The 21,542-nt window shown below is 40.5% G+C and overlaps 1 protein-coding gene across 1 annotated transcript in view; it reads left to right on the top strand.

The window, feature by feature from the left end:
* Positions 1-16,316, top strand: part of LOC141097937 (taste receptor type 1 member 2-like) — a 31,329-nt gene extending 15,013 nt beyond the window's left edge. Inside the window, exons 4-5 of the mRNA XM_073585465.1 lie at positions 1,473-1,593; positions 15,388-16,316. Of these exons, the coding sequence (XP_073441566.1) occupies positions 1,473-1,593; positions 15,388-16,316 (1,050 nt within the window). The remainder of the gene's footprint in view (positions 1-1,472; positions 1,594-15,387) is intronic.
* Positions 16,317-21,542: the final 5,226 nt, after the last annotated feature.

Genomic DNA, 21,542 nt, shown 5'->3' with positions numbered 1-21,542 from the left:
CATGGACAGCCCGCTTCAAATCATCCCACAGATGTTCAATGATATTCAGGTCTGGGGACTGGGATGGCCATTCCAGAACATTGTAATTGTTCCTCTGCATGAATGCCTGAGTAGATTTGGAGCGGTGTTTTAGATCATTGTCTTGCTGAAATATCCATCCCCTGTGTAACTTCAACTTCGTCACTGATTCTTGCACATTATTGTCAAGAATCTGCTGATACTGAGTTGAATCCATGCGACCCTCAACTTTAACAAGATTCCCGGTGCCGGCATTGGCCACACAGCCCCAAAGCATGATGGAACCTCCACCAAATTTTACTGTTTGTAGCAAGTGTTTTTCTTGGAATGCTGTGTTTTTTAGCCTCCATGCATAACGCCTTTTTGTATGACCAAACAACTCGATCTTTGTTTCATCAGTCCACAGGACCTTCTTCCAAAATGTAACTGGCTTGTCCAAATGTGCTTTTGCATACCTCAGGTGACTCTGCTTGTGGCGTGCTTGCAGAAACGGCTTCTTTCGCATCACTCTCCCATACAGCTTCTCCTTGTGCAAAGTGCGCTGTATTGTTGACCGATGCACAGTGACACCATCTGCAGCAAGATGATGCTGCAGGTCTTTGGAGGTGGTCTGTGGATTGTCCTTGACTGTTCTCACCATTCTTCTTCTCTGCCTTTCTGATATTTTTCTTGGCCTGCACTTCTGGGCTTAACAAGAACTGTACCTGTGTTCTTCCAGTTCCTTACTATGTTCCTCAAAGTGGAAACTGACAGGTTAAATCTCTGAGACAACTTTTTGTATCCTTCCCCTGAAAAGCTATGTTGAATAATCTTTGTTTTCAGATCATTTGAGAGTTGTTTTGAGGATCCCATGATGCCACTCTTCATAGGAGAATCAAATAGGAGAACTACTTGCAAGTGGCCACCTTAAATACCTTTTCTCATGATTTGATACACCTGGCTATGAAGTTCAAAGCTCAATGAGGTTACAAAACCAATTTAGTGCTTCAGGAAGTCAGTAAAAAGTAGTTAGGAGTGTTCAAATCAAGAAAATAAAAAGGGTGCCCATACTTTTGCACCGGTCAAATTTTGTTTAAATGCAGATTGCACATTTTCTGTTAGTACAATAAACCTCATTTGAATCCAGAAATATAACTGAGTCCATCAGTTATTAGATATATGAAACTGAAATAGCTGTTGCAAAAACCAAAATTGTTATAAAGAAAAAAGGTTAACATTAATAGGGGTGCCCAAACTTTAACATATGACTGTATATAAAGCTATCAATATAATCATTATAATTTGTTATAACTAACCATAGTTAGTTACTATGCCCAGGCAGCGCCGGGCTCTTCAGCTAGTTTTAAATAAAAATGAAAGCAACAGTTACTCTTTAGGGCCCTACAAATTGAGACGTCTTTATTTGATGTACTTCTGTCCTTGCATTATTATTTTTGTATCTCTGCTTTTTGTAGGTACCTTCCTCTGTGTGTTCCTCTGACTGCTTGCCAGGACAGGAAAAACATCAAAAAGGGCAATACTCGTGCTGTTTTTCATGTGTTAGCTGTGCACCCGGGACCTACCTCAATAAGAATGGTTGGTAAATCTCAATCTGTTTTTAATAGGGGATGCTATTTTGAAAAAGCAGCAATCATGGACACACCATGAATTAAAACCGCAAAGGGGTTTTGCTGCAGTTTTTTACACTGCAGTCACCTCTAGTAAATCCTCTGCAGTCAAAAATTAATGCTCCAGTAATCTAATACAAAATCTGTTTCAGGGCTCCAAGTATATTGCATTATTTATGTTACAGGTCCACAAATAAGGGGAAAAGGGACTTTTGGGCCTCTTCAAGGTCTAGGGTCTACAACCTCTGTACCCCTATATCTCCATATTTTTTTTTTATGACTGTACATGAAGCCAAGCCTTAATATAATGTTGAGCTTAAAGGGGTGTTTGGATTGGAAATTCCATTGTAATGTACAATTTTAGGAGATTTTGACTCTAATTTCCTGGTCACCAACTACCAGTTAAATTTGCTTTCGTTTCACATATCTGTCTACTATGTCCAGTAACTGAGTCAGTTCTCGTGCTTTGTAAATTGCCATACACTCCTCTACATTAAGAAATTCCTCTTCATCTGCATGCATTCTGCCAACACTATAGGAGCAGGGACTTCTATTTAGTATATTATTGCACCTGGGGACTAATTACATTTGACATTGTGCAGTTTTTTGATAGACAGAAGGGAGACAACTACTAGTTGGCAAATTTGAAGTGAGTTTTTTGGGGAAGTGAAGGGGTCAACATTATGTATGTATAATGCGATTGGCATATTGTTCATTTATCAAATTATCTATCAAATGAGATAAAGTTGGTATACATGATCTTATATGTTGCATGTATAATTTATGTTCCAGCTAATTTCTTTGATTTTGCTGTAGTGTCTTGTACTTTCCAAGGCATTTATTTTATAAAGCTTCCCATGGCCAGGTGTCTGAGCAATCAGCCCCAGTCCTGCTCTGCCCACATCTACATTGAGATTGTCTGACACAAGGTAAGCTTATTAACCCCTTCATGACCAGAGGTAAAGTGCCTTGTGAAAGTACTTGGCCCCCTGGAACTTTTCAACCTTTTCCCACATATCATGCTTCACACATAAAGATACCAAATGTAAATTTTTGGTAAAGAATCTACAACAAGTGGGACACAATTGTGAAGTTGAATGAAATTTATTGGTTATTTTAAATTTTTGTGGAAATTCAAAAACTGAAAAGTGGGGTGTGCAATATTATTTGGCCCCTTTAACTAAATAATTTGTTGCTCCACCTTTTGCTGTGATTACAGCTGCAAGTCGCTTGGGGTATGTCTGTATCAGTTTTGTACATCGAGAGACTGAAATTCTTGCCCATTCTTCCTTGGCAAACAGCTCGAGCTCAGTGAGGTTTGATGGAGAATGTTTGTGAACAGCAGTTTTCAGCTCTTCCCACAGATTCTCGATTGGATTCAGGTCTGGACTTTGACTTGACCATTCTAACACCTGGATACGTTTATTTGTGAACCATTCCATTGTAGATTTTGCTTTATGTTTGGGATCATTGTCTTGTTGGAAGACAAATCTCCGTCCCAGTCTCAGGTCTTTTGCAGACTCCAACAGGTTTTCTTCAAGAATGGTCCTGTATTTGGCTCCATCCATCTTTCCATCAATTTTAACCATCTTCTCTGTCCCTGCTGAAGAAAAGCAGGCCCTAACCATGATGTTGCCACCACCATGTTTGACAGTGGGGATGATGTGTTCAGGGTGATGAGCTGTGTTGCCTTTACACCAAACATATCGTTTGGCATTGTTGCCAAAAAGTTTGATTTTGGTTTCATCTGACCAGAGCACCTTCTTCCACATGTTTGGTGTGTCTCCCAAGTGGCTCTTTGCACACTTTAAATAACACTTTTTATGGATATCTTTGAGAAATGGCTTTCTCCTTGCTACTCTTCCATAAAAGCCAGATTTTTGCAGTGTACGACTGATTGTTGTTCTATGGACAGACTATCCCACCTCAGCTGTAGATCTCTGCAGTTCATCCAAAGTGATCATGGGCCTCTTGGCTGCATCTCTGATCAGTCTTCTCCTTGTTTGAGATGAAAGTTTCGAGGGACGGCCGGGTCTCGGTAGATTTAAAGTGGTATGATACTCCTTCCATTTCAATATGATCGCTTGCATAGTGTTCCTTGGGATGTTAAAGTTTTGGAAATCATTTTGTATCCAAATCCGGCTTTAAACTTCTCCACAACAGTATCACGGACCTGCCTGTTGTGTTCTTTGGTCTTCATGATGCTCTCTATGCTTCAAACAGAACCCTGAAACTATCACAGAGCAGGTGCATTTATACGGAGACTTGACTACACAGAGGTGGATTACATTTATCATCAATAGTCATTTAGGACAACATTGGATCATTCAGAGATCCACAATGAACTTCTGGAGTGAGTTTGCTGCACTGAAAGTAAAGGGGCCAAATAATATTGCACATCCCACTTTTCAGTTTTTGCATTTCCACAAAAATTTAAAATAGTCAATAAATTTCATTCAACTTTACAATTATGTTCCACTTGTTGTTGATTCTTCACCAAAAATTTATATTTGGTATCTTTATGTTTGAAGCATGATATGTGGGAAAAGGTTGAAAAGTTCCAGGTGACCGAATACTTTCGCAAGGCACTGTATTTTCCTTTTGTGTTTTTGTTCTTTTGATCCCCTTCTTCCCAGAGCCATAACTTTTTTATTTTTAAGTCAATATAGCCATGTGAGGGCTTATTTTTTGTGGGACGAGTTGTACTTTTGAATGATACCATTGGTTTTAACATATTGTGTACTGGAAAACAGGAAAAAAATTCCAAGTGCAGTGAAATTGCAAAAAAAGTGCAATCCTACAGTTGTTTTTTTGTTTTGCTCTTTTACTATGTTCACTAAATGCTATATGCTAAAACTGACCTGCCATTGTGATTCTCCAGGTCATTACGAGTTCATAGACACCAAACATGTCTAGGTTCCTTTTTATCTAAGTGGTGTAAAAAAAATTCCAAAGTTTGTTAACAAAAAATTGAACCATTTTCCAATACCCATAGCGTCTCCATTTTTCGTGATCTGGGGTTGGGTGAGGGCTTATTTTTTGCAAGCTGAGCTGAGATTTTTAATGATACTATTTTGGTGCAGATACGATCTTTTGAATGCCCGTTATTGCATTTTAGTGCAATGTCGTGGCGCCAAAAAAAAAGTAATTCTGGCGTTTTAATTTTTTTTTTCTTGCTATGCCGCTAAACAATCAGATTAATTCTGTTGCTTTTATTGATAGATCGGGCGATTCTGAATGTGGTGATACGAAATATGTGTATGTTTGATTTTATTTTTATTGTTTTATTTTTAATGTGGTGAAAGGGGGATGATTTGAACTTTTATATATATGTTGTTTTTTTTATATTTTTAAAAACATTTTTTTACTTTTGGTATGCTTCAATAGTTTCCATGGGAGACTAGAAGCTGCCATAACCCGATTGGCTCTGGTACATTCAGGCGATGATCAGATCGCCTGTATGTAGCAGAATTATTCACTCGCTATGTGCGCCGACCACCGGGTGGCGCTAACAGCAAGCCGGCACTGACAACAATCGAGGTCTGCAGGGGACCTCTGGTTGTCATGCCAAACATTCATTGACCCGCGATCACGTAAAAATGGGCGGATTTCCGGCGCAATTGCCGGAAGCGCATGTTAAATGCCGCTGTCAGAGTTTAACAGTGGCATTTAACAGGTTAATAGCGGCTGGTGGATCGTGATTCCACCAGCGGCTGTTCCGGGCATATGTCAGTTGTTCAAAACAGCTGACATGTGCCGGAAAAGATGTGAGCTCACCGCCAGAGCCCACATCAAATGGAGGGTGTCCGACATCGGCGTACTATTACGCCCAATGTCGGAAAGGGGTTAATGCTAGTGGACAGGACCATCCCGATTGGGTCACCTTGTCATGGTGGGATGGCTTTTACCTTTTTTCTTTTAAATCAAAAACAGTGTTTACTAGGTACCCTCTGTTATATATATGTATTCTATTTAATTACAGCAGGGTATACGCTCATTTTGTTTTTATCTTAGGTTTTGTTTGTTAAATGGCCACAGTGTGAACATGCATGTTGCATGTATGTTGCATGTATTCTAACTAAAGCTGTGGCTCATTTCTTTGGTTCAAATGTGATCAAGTTGTCTGAAAGTACAGTGACCAATTAAGAAAATAGAATCTATTTGAGAGCTTTATTATTAGCAGGAACGGAACTGCAAATTAATTTTTCCAGGAACAGTGTAATTCCTCATTTCTCCTGCGGAGGTGCTGCAGGAATATTGATCACTTAAAACCTGATTGTGCTATTTTCATGGTGGATTTTATCTTGAAAGGGTAGCTATCATCAGAAAATTACCAATGGTTTAAATATTTTTGCCAATTTTTTTAACATATAATCTGTATTAAAAAATAAATGTAATTAGAAATCTTGCAATTTTCATACTGGCCACCGGTGTTTATTTTTTAGATTTTTTTTGTTTCAAGAAACAACACATGTACCTAGGCAGAATGGTCATATCCTATCTTTTGCATTGAAGCATCTACATAGAGTGTACAAAGTTCAATGTGAAGGTAGGGGGAAGCTGTGACATCACTTATTGTGATTGGTGGATCCCGAGTTATTAGCTGTGCATAAAGGGATTACCTTTCATTGTAATTCTGCCTGTGATCATTGTATCCTAGAATGTTAGAGTTGGAAGGGACCTCCAGGGTCATCGTGTCCAACCCCCTGCTTAATGCAGGAGTCACTAAGACATCTCAGACAGATGTCTGTCCAGCCTCTGATTGAAGACTTCCATTGAAGGAGAACTCACCACCTCTCGTGGCAGCCTGTTCCACTCACTGATCACCCTCACTGTCAAAAAGATTTTTCTAATATCTAATCTGTGTCTTCTCGCTTTCATTTTCATTCCATTGCTTCGCGTGTTTTAATGATGATAAGGAAAACGAAAAATGCAAACAAATACAAAAAACTGATCAAACTGTAATTTTTTTTATTAAATGTAAGCCATTTTCTGATGATAGCTGATGATATATGTTGGCTCGTATCGTAACCAGGGCTGTGGAGTCGGTAAGCCAAACCTGCGACTCCGACTCCTCAATTTCCCTTACACCGACTCCGACTCCAACTCCGACTCCACGACTCCGACTCCCACATATATTGCTTATATTTAAGTGAAAAATGTATTGTAGTACAATGTGAACATCAGGCATTTAATCATTTCTATGATCCAATAATCAAGATATTTAGGTAGAACATAATATCTATTTATTGGAATACAACTTTAGAACACAAAAAACGGTAATAAATTGTAAATATGTAATACACTGTATAATATCGATTACATATATACAGTTCAGACCAAAATTTTGGACACACCTTCTCATCCAAAAAGTTTTCTTTATTTTCATGACTATGAAAATTGTAGATTCACTCTGAAGGCATCAAAACTATGAATTACATGTGGAATTATATAATTAACAAAAAAGTGTGAAACAACTGAAAATATGTCTTATATTCTAGTTTCTTCAAAGTAGCCACCGTTTGCTTTGATTTCTGCTTTGCACACTCTTGGCATTCTCTTGATGAGCTTCAAGAGGTGGTCACCGGAAATGGTCTTCCAACAGTCTTGAAGGAGTTTCCAGAGATGCTTAGCACTTGTTGGCCCTTTTGCTTTCACTATGCGGTCCAGCTCACCCCAAACCATCTCGATTGGGATCAGGTCTGGTGACTGTGGAGGCCAGGTCATCTGGTGTAGCACCCCATCACTCTCCTTCTTGGTCAAATAGCCCTTACACAGCCTGGAGGTGTGTTTGGGGTCATTGTTCTGTTGAAAAATAAATGATGGTCCAACTAAACACAAACCAGATGGAATAGCATGCCGCTGCAAGATGCTGTGGTAGCCATGCTGGTTCAGTATGCCTTCAATTTTGAATAAATCCCCAACAGTGTCACCAGCAAAACACCCCCACACTATCACACCTCCTCCTCCATGCTTCACGGTGGGAACCAGGCACGTAGAGTCCATCCGTTCACCTTTTCTGCGTCGCACAAAGACATGGTGGTTGGAACCAAAGATCTCAAATTTGGACTCATCAGACCAAAGCACAGATTTCCACTGGTCTAATGTCCATTCCTTGTGTTCTTTAGCCCAAACAAGTCTCTTCTGCTTGTTGCCTGTCCTTAGCAGTGGTTTCCTAGCAGCTATTTTACCATGAAGGCCTGCTGCACAAAGTCTCCTCTTAACAGTTGTTGTAGAGATGTGTCTGCTGCTAGAACTCTGTGTGGCATTGACCTGGTCTCTAATCTGAGCTGTTGTTAACCAGCGATTTCTGAGGCTGGTGACTCGGATGAACTTATCCTCTGCAGCAGAGGTGACTCTTGGTCTTCCTTTCCTGGGGCTGTCCTCATGAGAGCCAGTTTCTTTGTAGCGCTTGATGGTTTTTGCCACTGCACTTGGGGACACTTTCAAAGTTTTCCCAATTTTTCGAACTGACTGACCTTCATTTCTTAAAGTAATGATGGCCACTCATTTTTCTTTACAGTCATATGTTAAAGTTTGGGCACCCCTATTAATGTTAACCTTTTTTCTTCATAACAATTTTGGTTTTTGCAACAGCTATTTCAGTTTCATATATCTAATAACTGATGGACTCAGTTATATTTCTGGATTCAAATGAGGTTTATTGTACTAACAGAAAATGTGTAATCTGCATTTTAACAAAATTTGACCGGTGCAAAAGTATGGGCACCTCAACATAAAAGTGACATTAATATTTCGTAGATCCTCCTTTTGCAAAAATAACAGCCTCTAGTCGCTTCCTGTAGCTATTAATGAGTTCCTGGATGAAGGTATTTGTGACCATTCCTGTTTACAAAACAATTCCAGTTCAGTTAAGTTTGATGGTCGCCGAGCATGGACAGCCCGCGTCAAATCATCCCACAGATGTTCAATGATATTCAGGTCTGGGGACTGGGATGGCCATTCCAGAACATTGTAATTGTTCCTCTGCATGAATGCCTGAGTAGATTTGGAGCGGTGTTTTTGATCATTGTCTTGCTGAAATATCCTTCCCCTGTGTAACTTCAACTTCGTCACTGATTCTTGCACATTATTGTCAAGAATCTGCTGATACTGCTGACCGCTTACAATCTGGCTTCCGGTCACACCACTCCACTGAAACTGCCCTTACTAAGGTCACCAATGACCTCTTAACTGCCAAGAGCAAGCGACACTACTCTGTCCTCCTCCTCCTGGACCTGTCGGCTGCCTTTGACACAGTGGACCATTCCCTATTATTACAGACCCTCTCATCCCTCGGCATCACAGACTTGGCCCTCTCCTGGATCTCATCATACCTAACAGACCGGACATTCAGCGTCTCCCACTCACACACCACCTCCTCACCTCGCCCCCTATCTGTCGGAGTCCCACAAGGTTCAGTCCTAGGGCCCCTGCTGTTCTCTATTTACACCTTTGGCCTGGGACAGCTCATAGAATCTCATGGCTTTCAGTATCATCTTTATGCTGATGACACACAGATCTACATCTCTGGACCAGATATCACCTCCCTACTAACCAGAATCCCTCAATGTCTGTCCACTATTTCATCCTTCTTCTCCACTAGATATCTGAAACTCAACATGGACAAAACAGAATTCATCATCTTTCCCCCATCTCACGTGACCCCCCCTACGAACCTATCAATTACAGTAAATGACTGCCCACTCTCCCCAGTCCCACAAGCTCGCTGCCTCGGAGTAATCCTTGATGCTGATCTCTCCTTCAAACCACATATCCAAACCCTTTCCACTTCCTGCCGACTTCAACTCAAAAATATTTCACGCATCCGTTCATTCCTCACCCAAGAATCTGCAAAAACCCTAGTCCATGCCCTCATCATCTCTCGCCTTGACTACTGCAACCTCATGCTCTGCGGCCTCCCCTCAAACACTCTCGCACCCCTCCAATCTATTCTAAACTCTGCTGCCCGACTAATCCACCTGTCCCCCCGCTATTCCCCAGCTTCTCCCCTCTGTCAATCCCTTCACTGGCTCCCAATTGCCCAGAGACTCCATTACAAAACCCTAACCATGACATACAAAGCCATCCACAACTTGTCTCCTCCATACATCTGTGACCTCGTCTCCCGGTACTTTCCTGCACGCAACCTCCGATCCTCACAAGATCTCCTTCTCTACTCCCCTCTTATCTCCTCTTCCCACAATCGCATACAAGATTTCTCTCGCGCATCACCCCTACTCTGGAACTCTCTACCACAACATATCAGACTCTCACCTACCATCGAAACCTTCAAAAAGAGCCTGAAGACCCACCTCTTCCGACAAGCCTATAACCTGCAGTAACCACCGATCGACCAAACCGCTGCACGACCAGCTCTACCCTCGCCTACTGTATTATCACCCATCCCTTGAAGATTGTGAGCCCTCGCGGGCAGGGTCCTCTCTCCTCCTGTACCAGTTATGACTTGTATTGTTTAAGATTATTGTACTTGTTTTTATGTATACCCCCCTCACATGTAAAGCGCCATGGAATAAATGGCGCTATAACAATAAATAATAATAATAATAATAATACTGAGTTGAATCCATGCGACCCTCAACTTTAACAAGATTCCCGGTGCTGGCATTGGCCACACAGCCCCAAAGCATGATGGAACCTCCACCAAATTTTACTGCGGGTAGCAAGTGTTTTTCTTGGAATGCTGTGTTTTTTAGCCTCCATGCATAACGCCTTTTTGTATGACCAAACAACTCAATCTTTGTTTCATCAGTCCACAGGACCTTCTTCCAAAATGTAACTGGCTTGTCCAAATGTGCTTTTGCATACCTCAGGTGACTCTGTTTGTGGTGTGCTTGCAGAAACGGCTTCTTTCGCATCACTCTCCCATACAGCTTCTCCTTGTGCAAAGTGCGCTGTATTGTTGACCGATGCACAGTGACACCATCTGCAGCAAGATGATGCTGCAGGTCTTTGGAGGTGGTCTGTGGATTGTCCTTGACTGTTCTCACCATTCTTCTTCTCTGCCTCTCTGATATTTTTCTTGGCCTGCCACTTCTGGGCTTAACAAGAACTGTACCTGTGTTCTTCCATTTCCTTACTATGTTCCTCACAGTGGAAACTGACAGGTTAAATCTCTGAGACAACTTTTTGTATCCTTCCCCTGAAAAGCTATGTTGAATATAATCTTTGTTTTCAGATCATTTGAGAGTTGTTTTGAGGAGCCCATGATGCCACTCTTCATAGGAGAATCAAACAGGAGAACTACTTGCAAGTGGCCACTTTAAATACCTTTTCTCATGATTTGATACACCTGGCTATGAAGTTCAAAGCTCAATGAGGTTACAAAACCAATTTAGTGCTTCAGGAAGTCAGTAAAAAGTAGTTAGGAGTGTTCAAATCAAGAAAATGAAAAGGGTGCCCATACTTTTGCACCGGTCAAATTTTGTTTAAATGCAGATTGCACATTTTCTGTTAGTACAATAAACCTCATTTGAATCCAGAAATATAACTGAGTCCATCAGTTATTAGATATATGAAACTGAAATAGCTGTTGCAAAAACCAAAATTGTTATAAAGAAAAAAGGTTAACATTAATAGGGGTGCCCAAACTTTAACATATGACTGTACTTAGCTGCTTTTTTCTTGCCATAATACAAATTCTAACAGTCTATTCAGTAGGACTATCACCTGTGTATCCACCAGTCTTCAGCACAACACAACTGATGGTCCCAACTCCATTTATAAGGCAAAAAATCCCACTTATTAAACCTGACAGGGCACACCTGTGAAGTGAAAACCATTTCCGGGCACTACCTCTTGAAGCTCATCAAGAGAATGCCAAGAGTGTGCAAAGCAGTAATCAAAGCAAAAGGTGGCTACTTTGAAGAACCTAGAATATAAGATATATTTTCAGTCGTTTCACACTTTTTTGCTAATTATATAATTCCACATGTGTTAATTCACAGTCTTGATGCCTTCAGAGTGAATCTACAATTTTCATAGTCATGAAAATAAAGAAAACTCTTTGAATGAGAAGGTGTGTCCAAACTTTTGGTCTGTACTGTGTACATATATATATATTAGGGTGATGACTATTTTAAAAATTTCGCAAAAATGAAAATGAAACCCCTTACATTGGAGGAACAATTGCATTCAAATGACATCAGTATCATCAAATTTGTAAAATATTCAAAAAAATTCCCCCTCTTTTTCATTTCAAAATTTAAAAAAAAAAGATTTTTCGTGTTTTAATTTTAATCTATAAAGAAAATATCTTTCTAAGTTGTAACAAAAAGTGGTATTTTATTCACATCTAGAACATTCTGGAATATTTTAAAATATTTTGTAGTTTAGTATTATCTTTTCATTTTCAGTGCAAAGCTTCAAGTTTTACAATCAAGAAGTGCAGGACGGGTCATTCAGAAAATGTCTTCTAGAAATTCCAGCAATAGTGTAAAGGCAAACGGGTCTATCTGGACGAGGAATCTGCCCTCCTATTCTCAACATAAAAGGGATCCAAGTATTCCATATGTTGAAAAGCTCTCCAATCTCACGCGGATGCCAACGAACTGCCAAATTCTTGGAAACTTCAGTTTTCTGTTCAACAGCGAGAAACGGCGACTGGATCGAATAAAAAATATGATAATGGATATAGAATTGCTCTGGAGGGAAACTCTAGACTTCCCACTTTTATCCAGTGCACTCATCAGAAAGAAACTCAATCGTCTGATTGATCTAAATGACAATTACAAAAAGAAACCTTCTGATAAATTCACTGCAACACTTTCTCAGCTATTTGATGTCACCAACGTTAATGGAGAATGGAAAAACTCGGAGGATAAAGAGCTCTACCTGAGGCAAGTTAAGAGTGGAGGCAAGGTTGTTTTTTCGATGCTCAAAATAGCTCCTTTGGAATCAATTCATCCAAGAAAACGAATCCGACTATCAATATTTCAAGCTCAAGCCAGCACTTCGCAATCGCAACCCACACATGATACTGTCTCTGAATCTTTACCCGAGACTCCAAAGCCAACCTCTTCTTCCGCGTCATCTTCTCCTGAACGCACACTGAAATACAAAAGAGCAAGCACTACAACAGCGAGTTTACTGGTACTGAAAAACAACATTTCTACACATAAAGCAAATAAAGTGCTTGCAACCATTGCTGAACAAGGTCATGATGTACCGGTTCCAAGTCAGTTGGGTGTCTGGAGACGAACAATCTCAGAAGGACAGAAAATGAAAACCAAAATTTTTGAAAAACTTCAAAGCAAAGATCCCTATTGTCTCCACTTCGATGGTAAAAGAATCCAAGGGGAAGAGTATCAAGTAGTTCTGCTGAAAAATACCACAACCGAAATCAAACTCGGTATTCTGAAATGTGAGAATGGTTCTGCCACAGATATTCACAAGGAACTACATCAGCTAATTGATGAATACGACGCTTGGGAAAATATTCGCATGATAATCTGTGACACGGCAGCAGTAAATACTGGCCGTTTGAACGGGATTGTAACGCTGATACAGGATGATGTCTTGAGAAAGGGCTTTCAGAAGCCACAATACATTGGCTGTCAACACCATGTACTCGACCTCCTACTGAAGCACGTCATGAATTTCCTTATTCCAGAGTCAACGAAGAAACCAGAACTCAATTATTTCTTCATTGACAAATTAACAGAAAACTATGCCTCACTTCAGATTGATTACCACCAAGTTGCAACAGATGATGTCAACACAGGCGAGAATCCTGGATGGCGAGATGATTTCAAGCTCTTATATGAACTATGTCAGGCATATCGTCATTACAAAACAACATCACGTTGGCCTCAAATCAGTTGGAAGAAACTCCCAAACCTGCACATGGCAAGATGGAACTCGCGAGCCGTATATGCTGTTATAGCATTTTTTCTGATACCAGAGTGGCGCCGCGTCCTCGGTATAGCATGCGACTTCATCTGCTATGAATGGGCAAATGCCTGGTTCCAGTCGCAACACTACAACGAAGCATCCTTCAATGAACTGTTAAGTTCACTCACCAAGACAAAGTGCAAGAAGGCAATTAAGTGTTTGAAGGCGCACTGGTTGGTCGAGGAGTCATTAATTGACATTCCCAGATCTAACCAAAATGCTGAACGTGCTGTAAAACTGATGGAGGAACTACATGCGAAATCGAAAAACATTGAATTTTTGAATCTAAAATTCATAGGAAAAAATAATTTTTAAACACTTCTTTTGTACATATTGTACTTATAATTAACTGTTTTATACCGTATTTGTTAAAAAACGAATAATGAAAGTTGCTTAGTTATTACTATTATCGTTTCAATAATGCAAAATTGCATGTCCTTTTTTGGGGGGGAAAAACAATTTTTGTCTTATTTCATTTGAATGAAAGGGGGAACTTTTTTTAAAAAACAAAAAAAGCAATACTTATTCTTAAATAACCCATAAAAGTTTCTCCATTGCACATGGTTTCATAAAAATTTTTTTTTTGTCATTACACTAATATATATATATATATATATTTATATATACACACACATACACACACTATGACTTATTTCAGCTAAGACAAAGCCTAGATCCTCAGGCTACATTCACACTATGGGCGTAGCCAGGATCAAACCTGGGGGGGGGGCAGAACCTCATGCTGTTCCGCAGAATTTCATACTGCACACCTCAACCGCAGAATTTCATACTGCACACCTCAGCTGCTGCAGAACCTCATACTGCACGCCCCTACACTTGAAAATAAAGCCTGCACCTTAAGAAGATGTGGTGATGAATGCAGTCTATTTATTCCAACTATCAATTGATGTTGATGTTACTGAAGATGAGCAATGCCTGTCCTGGGCGTCCTTTTGGGCAGCTATGAGGTGTCCCTGACTGGTGCTAAAAAAAAGGAGTGTTAGTCTGTGTGCTATCCGGCTTTCATTCTTTTTGGTACAGATATGATATGGATACAGATATAGATATATAGAGCAGATTTCTAATCTGCTTTTGCTGTTGAAAACATTATCTATGAGCTCAAAAACCTTTCAGGTGATGCGTTTTTTTCAAAAGCTGATCTGCTTTTGCAGCTGAAAAACATATCCTCAAAAAACGCAGGAAAAACGCTGTGTGTGAATGTAGCCTTAGATCAGGAATAGAACAGTCATTTGTAGGACATTTCATAACTTTCCCAAATTCCTATGAAAAAATATTCAGCACATTCTGCATTGAACTACTGTACCCAATTTATTATATATTTTAGGAGTCGTAGTCGGTCCATTTTATACCGACTCCAACTCCGACTCCACCAAAATGAGCACCGACTCCGACTCCACGACTCCGACTCCGACTCCACAGCCCTGGTCGTAACTGTATAACATGTTAACAAAAGACCAAGAGAAGGTCTGCTCACCTGTGAAATAGAGATTCAGATTGCACAGAATCCAATTAATATTGCAAGTCGCGAATATTAATACCGGTAAATAGAAATTCCATCTACATGAATCCTTAAAATGATGATTTATTGAATAGAAAAAAGCCCCAAAAATCCACATTTAACACTAATAATATCAGACGCGTTTCAGACATAGTCCTAATGTTGATTCAATTAGGACTGTGTGTGAAACGCGTCTAATATTTTTTATTTGGATTTTTTTGGCTTTTTTTCTATACCATAAATCATTATTTTAAGGATTCACGTTGTTGGAATTTCTCTCTCTATATTGTTTAATGCATATTTGTTATTGTACCGTTTCTTAATTTGTAGGTTCCTGTATGAGCTGCAATGCCAGCCAGTGGTCCACAGAGAGAAGTACTGTCTGCTATAATAAAAGAAGATGCTATCTGACCTGGAATGACGTCCTGACCATAGCTTTATTTGTGGCAACAGTCACTGGGATGTTGCTAACAGTCGTCATCATTGTGACCTTCATTCTGCGTTTATCCAGTCCGGTGGTGAAGGCTGCAGGGGGTAAAATGTGCTTCCTCATGCTAACATCACTGATGGTGGCCTATCTTAGCGTCTTGGCCTATCTTGGAGAGCCAAGTATTACGAAGTGCATCATGAGACACCCTATATACAGCATCGCCCTCACCATCTGCTTCTCCTATATTTCTATACGGTCCTTTCAGATAGTCTGCATATTTAAGATGTCTTCAAAGTTGCCGGCCACCTATGACTACTGGGTAAAACAGAACGGACAGTACATCTGTCTGGCCGTCCTTTCCGGGGTTCAGATCTTAATCTCCTGCCTGTGGATTTCCACCAAACCTCCACAACCATCCACAAAGGAACTGAGCTCAGATGAAGATCTCATGGACTGCAGCCAGTTTGGATCCATCTACAACATCCTGCAGTACGGTTATAACGCTTTTCTCAGTCTTCTCTGTTTTACATTTGCTTATATGGGCAAAGAATTACCTAAAAACTACAGCGAAGCCAAATGCATCACTTTCGCTATGTTGATTTATTTCGTCGTCTGCATCTCTTTCTTTACCGCTCAACTCATTGATGTGGGAGAATACGTCACCCCAATTAATGCTGGCCTGGCTCTAGCCAGCCTATTGGGTATTACCGGTGGCTATTTTTTTCCAAAATGTTACATAATTTACTGTAAGCCTCAATTTAATACCACAAAGCACTTCCAAACAACCATCCAGTCCTACACCAAGAGAGGGAGTGGGAGCACTAGGTGAGATCTTCCTAATGTAGTGAGATGCATGCAGTCTCGGACTGGCCCACAGGAGAACAGGAGAATCCTCCGGTAGGCCGCTGTGAAAGAGTACTAATGAGTATTGCTATTACACTTCATTCCTAATTTGCAGAAAAAGGTATAATCTAATCATTCATTAAACAAGGTTAATATTACATAGAAACAAAAGTAAATTTGTGTACTAGGGTCAGGTTATTTTTGCATGTAGCTGAACAGTGGACCCCAAGAATCAATGTTACTGGTGGGCTTTTGCCAACCCAGTCCGACACTGGATGCATGTCACAGCTGTCTGGTTAAATGGTATTGAATTACTCCTAATCATGATCTCTGCAGCATAAGGCTATGTTAACACAGAGTTTTTTCAGGATTTTTTTGGGAGTAAATCCTTCTAAAAACCAATTTAAAAGCAGTTGGAAAACTTGTGCTATTCATTTCTATGGGAAATCCACTTTACTGCTCACATGAGAAGTTTTTGGAGTATTTTTTTTCTGAAGGGTATGATCACATTATGGATTCGTGCTGTTTATTTTTTCTTTGCCAAGATTTTCCAAACTCACGGTAAAAAGGCAGTGGTTTTGCCAAATGGAAGATTGTGGCAAAACAATGTATTTTATATTTACTACAATTTCAAAATATTGTGAAAAAAAAAAGAAGTCCTCTCACATCGTGAAATCGGAAGAGGTTTCGAAAAATACCTGGTGGAAAAATGCAAGTTTGTTCTTTGCAGTAGGAATCCAATCAAATCTAGGTACTGACAAATCAAAAGGCTGGAAAAAATGCTTCAAGAAAAAAACTTTTCCAAAACTTTGCAAAACTACTTCAGGAAAAGAAATTTTCCTCCAAAAAAGGAGTGTTTCCTAAAGCAGTTTCTGCCTGAAAAACTCGCAATATTTTAACTCCTCAAAAAACTTCATGGGAATGTAGCTTAAGGCTGTGTGCACACGCTGCGGATTAGGTGCGGATTCATCCGCGCGGATTTTGTACAATCCGCAGGTCAAAAGACCTGCGGTTTTACCTGCGGATTGCTCTGCGGTTTTGCCCTGCGGTTTTTCATCTCCTCAATGGAGGAGATGGCAAACCGCAGGGGAATCCGCAGAAAGAATTGACATGTCAATTCTTTCTGCGGATTGAAAATCGCAGATAATCCGCGCGGAAAATTCCGCACCGTCTGCACTGCGGTTTTTGATTCCCATAGGGAATCATGGTACTGTACACCGCAGCAAAAACTGCTGCGGGTCCGCAGCGGCCAAAACCGCTGCGGAACAGCAGCAAAATCCGCAGCGTGTGCACACAGCCTAAGTATTTACACATTTTTGATGGCATAAACTATGCTATAAAATTGTGAAAGTGATGACTTTCTACTGTGATTCTCCATATAAATATGCTGTATATTTTGAAAAATTGGATTAATAATTCCTGGTGACATGAAGATTGACATAAACTAAGTACTGCCAAGTTTATTTGCCCTATTCTGCTAGTAACAGTCTGAGCTGTATGACAATGCTGGGTTATAAAAAAAAACAAACAGCCTGTCTCATATTACTCAATTCCAATTTAAATGTACTGTCTTTTTAGAGTATATAGACATCATAGAGGGTCCCTGGTTAGGACACCCCATCTGTAAACCAGAATAAAGAGCTGCTGGGAAACCTTGTCTATCGGCCAGACTTTAACCGTCTACATATTACGTGGACATTGCTTTAATAACTGCTGTGTTATTGTGAATGAGATGTCTTGGGATTAGATTATAGAATCATAGAACCATAGAATGATAAAATGTTTGAGTTGGAAGTGACCTCCAGGGTCATCGTGTCCAACCCCCTGCTCAATGCAGGATTCAATAAATCATCCCAGAGAGATGTCTGTTCGGCCTCAGTTTGAAGACTTCCATTGTCACTGGTGTACCAGGTGTGTGCCAGGTGTGACAGACAGTCATTTTGGATCCGGCTGAAGAAGGACATTGTGCTTGGCTTTGCAAACACCTTCTTGATTTCTGCATCTCTGTTATGGAGTGATATCCTTCACCCTTTAGGACCTAGCAGCAACCTCCACCTTCTGCTGCTTATTGACACACCCTTGCTGGATGTTTAAATACCCTGAGTCTCTTCAGCTAGGTGCTGGTGTTAGGTCTATTTACCTCTGTCTGTTGGAAGTGCTAGAAGTCGACTAGTTACTTTTTGGAGCTTATTGGAGGATTGCTGGCATGAGCTCTTTTGTGTTGTCTCAAGCTAAGTGTATTCCTTTGTTCGTCTTTCTGCTCTGTCTTTAGTGGTAGTGCGGGAAACTAGGGTCACCCCGGCCCCTCCCTATTCAGGACCTATTGCTAGGGGCATTCAGGATTAGGTTACTGCTTGGTGATAGGTGCGGAACCTATTTAGGGACATTAGGGCAGAGAAGGTGTTGTCAGATCTGCCTAGGGGTCTCCACTCCCCCCTTTTCTAGTGTTTGGGCTCCCTCACCCTCTTCTCATTGTTGTGCACTTAGCTTCTCCCTCAAACAACGTGACACCACCTCTCGTGGCAGCCTGTTCCACTCATTGATCACCCTGACTGTCTATTTTTTTTCTAATATCTAATCTGTATCTTCTCCCTTTCAGTTTCATTCCATTGCTTCTAGTCTTTCCTTTTGCAAATGAGAATAAAGATGACCCCTCTACAGTGTGACATCCCTTGGGATCTTTGTAGACAGCTATTAAGTCTCCTCTCAGTCTTCTCTATTGCAAGCTAAACATTCCCAAATCTTCTAACTGTTCCTCATAGAACATTGTTTGCAGACCGGTCACCATTCTGGTCGCTCTTCTCTGAACTTTCTCCAGCTTTTAAATTTCTTTTTTAAAATGTGATGCCCAGAACTGGACACAGTATTCCAGATGAGGCCTGACCAAGGAAGAGTAGAGGGGGATAATTACTTCACGTGACCTAGACTCTATGCTTTTGTTAATCCTTATCCAACCCAGAATTGTGTTTGTCTTTTTTTGCTGCTGCATCACACTGTTGACTCATGTTCAGTCTGTGATCTATTAGTATACCCAAGTCTTTTTCACATGTGCTGTTGCTTATCCCTATTCCTCCAATTGTTTATCTGCTTTTTTCATTTTCTAGCCCAGATGTAGGAATTTGCATTTCTCCCTGTTAAAAACCATTCTGTTAGTTGCAAGCTAGTGCCTCTGACCTGTATTCCTTTAGTGTTCCTTCTGACCCTGATTACTTGGACCTGTGTATGACTCGGCTTGATCTCTGGACTCTGCTTCTGGTTTTTCCATTTCTGATACAACGCTTTCCGACTGGCTTCTGACCCGCTTGCTTGTACCCTGACAACGGCTTATGTCTTACGTTTCTGATACCACGTTCCTGGTTGGTCCTGACTTCTCGCTCATCCCTGACTACGCACTTGCTGTCTCCCTTGGTACTTCTGCTCCTGACAGTTGCTGACTTTGTCTAGTCTGACCACTCTTTCATTACCTGTAACACCTGTACTGTGGCTCTGTGCTGCTACGCTGTGTGTGTGTGTGGGTGTGCAACCTCTCTTCCCTCACCATCACACCCTGGTGGAGGTTGCACTGTACTACACTGTAGCAGCGTGTTACACTTCCAACTGGATTTGCAGCCATTTATGACTACTCTTTGGGTCCGATCAGTTATGAATTCAACTAACATTTGCCTTTTCCATTCCATACTCGGTCATTTTTTCAATACTTTGTCAAATGCTAAAACTGAAGTCAAGATATAATATTGTATCTACTGCATTTCCCTGATCCACCCAGTCAGTGATTCTGTCATAAAAGGAAATTAAATTAGTCTGACAAGACTTATTAGTTACAAACCCATGCTGGCTCTGGTAAATCACTTTATTCTCATTCAGGTACTTGCATACATGTTGTTTAATAATTTGTTCAAAGATCTTTCCTGGTACAGAAGTCATGCGCACAGGCCTGTTGTTCCCTGGGTCTACCTACTTCCCCTTTTTGAAGATAGAGACAACATTTGCTCTTCTCCAGTCTTCTGGGACTTCTGTTGTCCAAGAATTTTCAAAGATTATGGAGAGAGGTTCAATAATTTCCTCTGCTATTTCCTTCAGTACCCCAGGATGTAATTCATCCTGAGACTTGAATTCATTTATATTAGCTAAGTATTCCCTCACTATCTCTCTGCTTATAGATAGTGTGGATTCTTCTACACCTTCAATAATACAGTGAAGATCATTTGATGTTGCATTTACTTTCTGACATCTCTTGCCTAGCCTTAATTCATTATCAGCTTTAGATAATCTGATGCTTGGCCTGCGGGTTCTGCAGACAGCATTATGTTCTTCTTTAGACAATACTCCGTCTTTCCATTTGATAAACACTACTTTCTTCCTTTTTAGCATGTGTTAGTTCTGTGTTCATCCATACTAGTTTCCTTTAATGCTTCCTATTATCCCCTTTTTAGGGATTTCTGCTTGAGAATCTAATTTTTCAGTTTCCTATCTTCCTGGACATTTCTGTTCATAAGGACATCCAGCCATTGGATCCCTCCTATCCTCTTTCTGAGTGCCTTAAAATCTGCCTTTCTGAAATCTAACCTTGAAGTCTGAGTCCTCACAAGTTTTCTCTTCTGGTTGTCCCAAATTCTATGATAGCATGATTGCTGCCTCCTAGGGTCCCAGCCACCCTTACCTCAATTATGATGCAGCAAATACTCTCAGATTATTATTATTGCTATTTTTAAAGCCCCAGTTTCCATAAGTAAATAACTTCTTCTACATGACAATGGGGAAGGAGGCAATAGGTTGGGGAGATTCCAGTAGTTCCATTGATGGTCAGATGGCAGTGGGATCATTGCAGGCTGTAAACTTTCCTGATTTGATGAGTTTTCAGTTTCAAATGTTGGAGACAATTGGACTTGTTGGGTGATGAAATTCCAGAAAATGGGAGATGGTGAGGAAAAATCTTGGAGGTGAGGAACGTATGAGAAAGGAAAAGAGAAGGAGGATTTGTGAGGACCGGAGAGAACGTGTGGGAAGATATCGAGAGATTAGTTTGGAGATGTATGGAGGAGACAGATTATGGATGGCAAAAAGGAAGTGGGATTTTTTGAGGATCAGAGAAAATGTGTGGGAATATATCGCGAGATTAGCTTGGAGATATATGGAGGAGACAGATTATGGATGGAAAAAGGGAAGTGGGATTTGTGAGGACCGGAGAGAACGTGTTGGAATATTATGATAT

The sequence above is a fragment of the Dendrobates tinctorius genome, unplaced genomic scaffold (genome assembly GCF_039654945.1).
Source record: "Dendrobates tinctorius isolate UK_male_01 unplaced genomic scaffold, ASM3965494v1 ptg000086l, whole genome shotgun sequence".
NCBI lineage: Eukaryota > Metazoa > Chordata > Amphibia > Anura > Dendrobatidae > Dendrobates > Dendrobates tinctorius.
The sequence above is the reverse complement of the archived record's forward strand: the minus strand, read 5'-3'. Positions and strand labels throughout refer to the sequence as shown.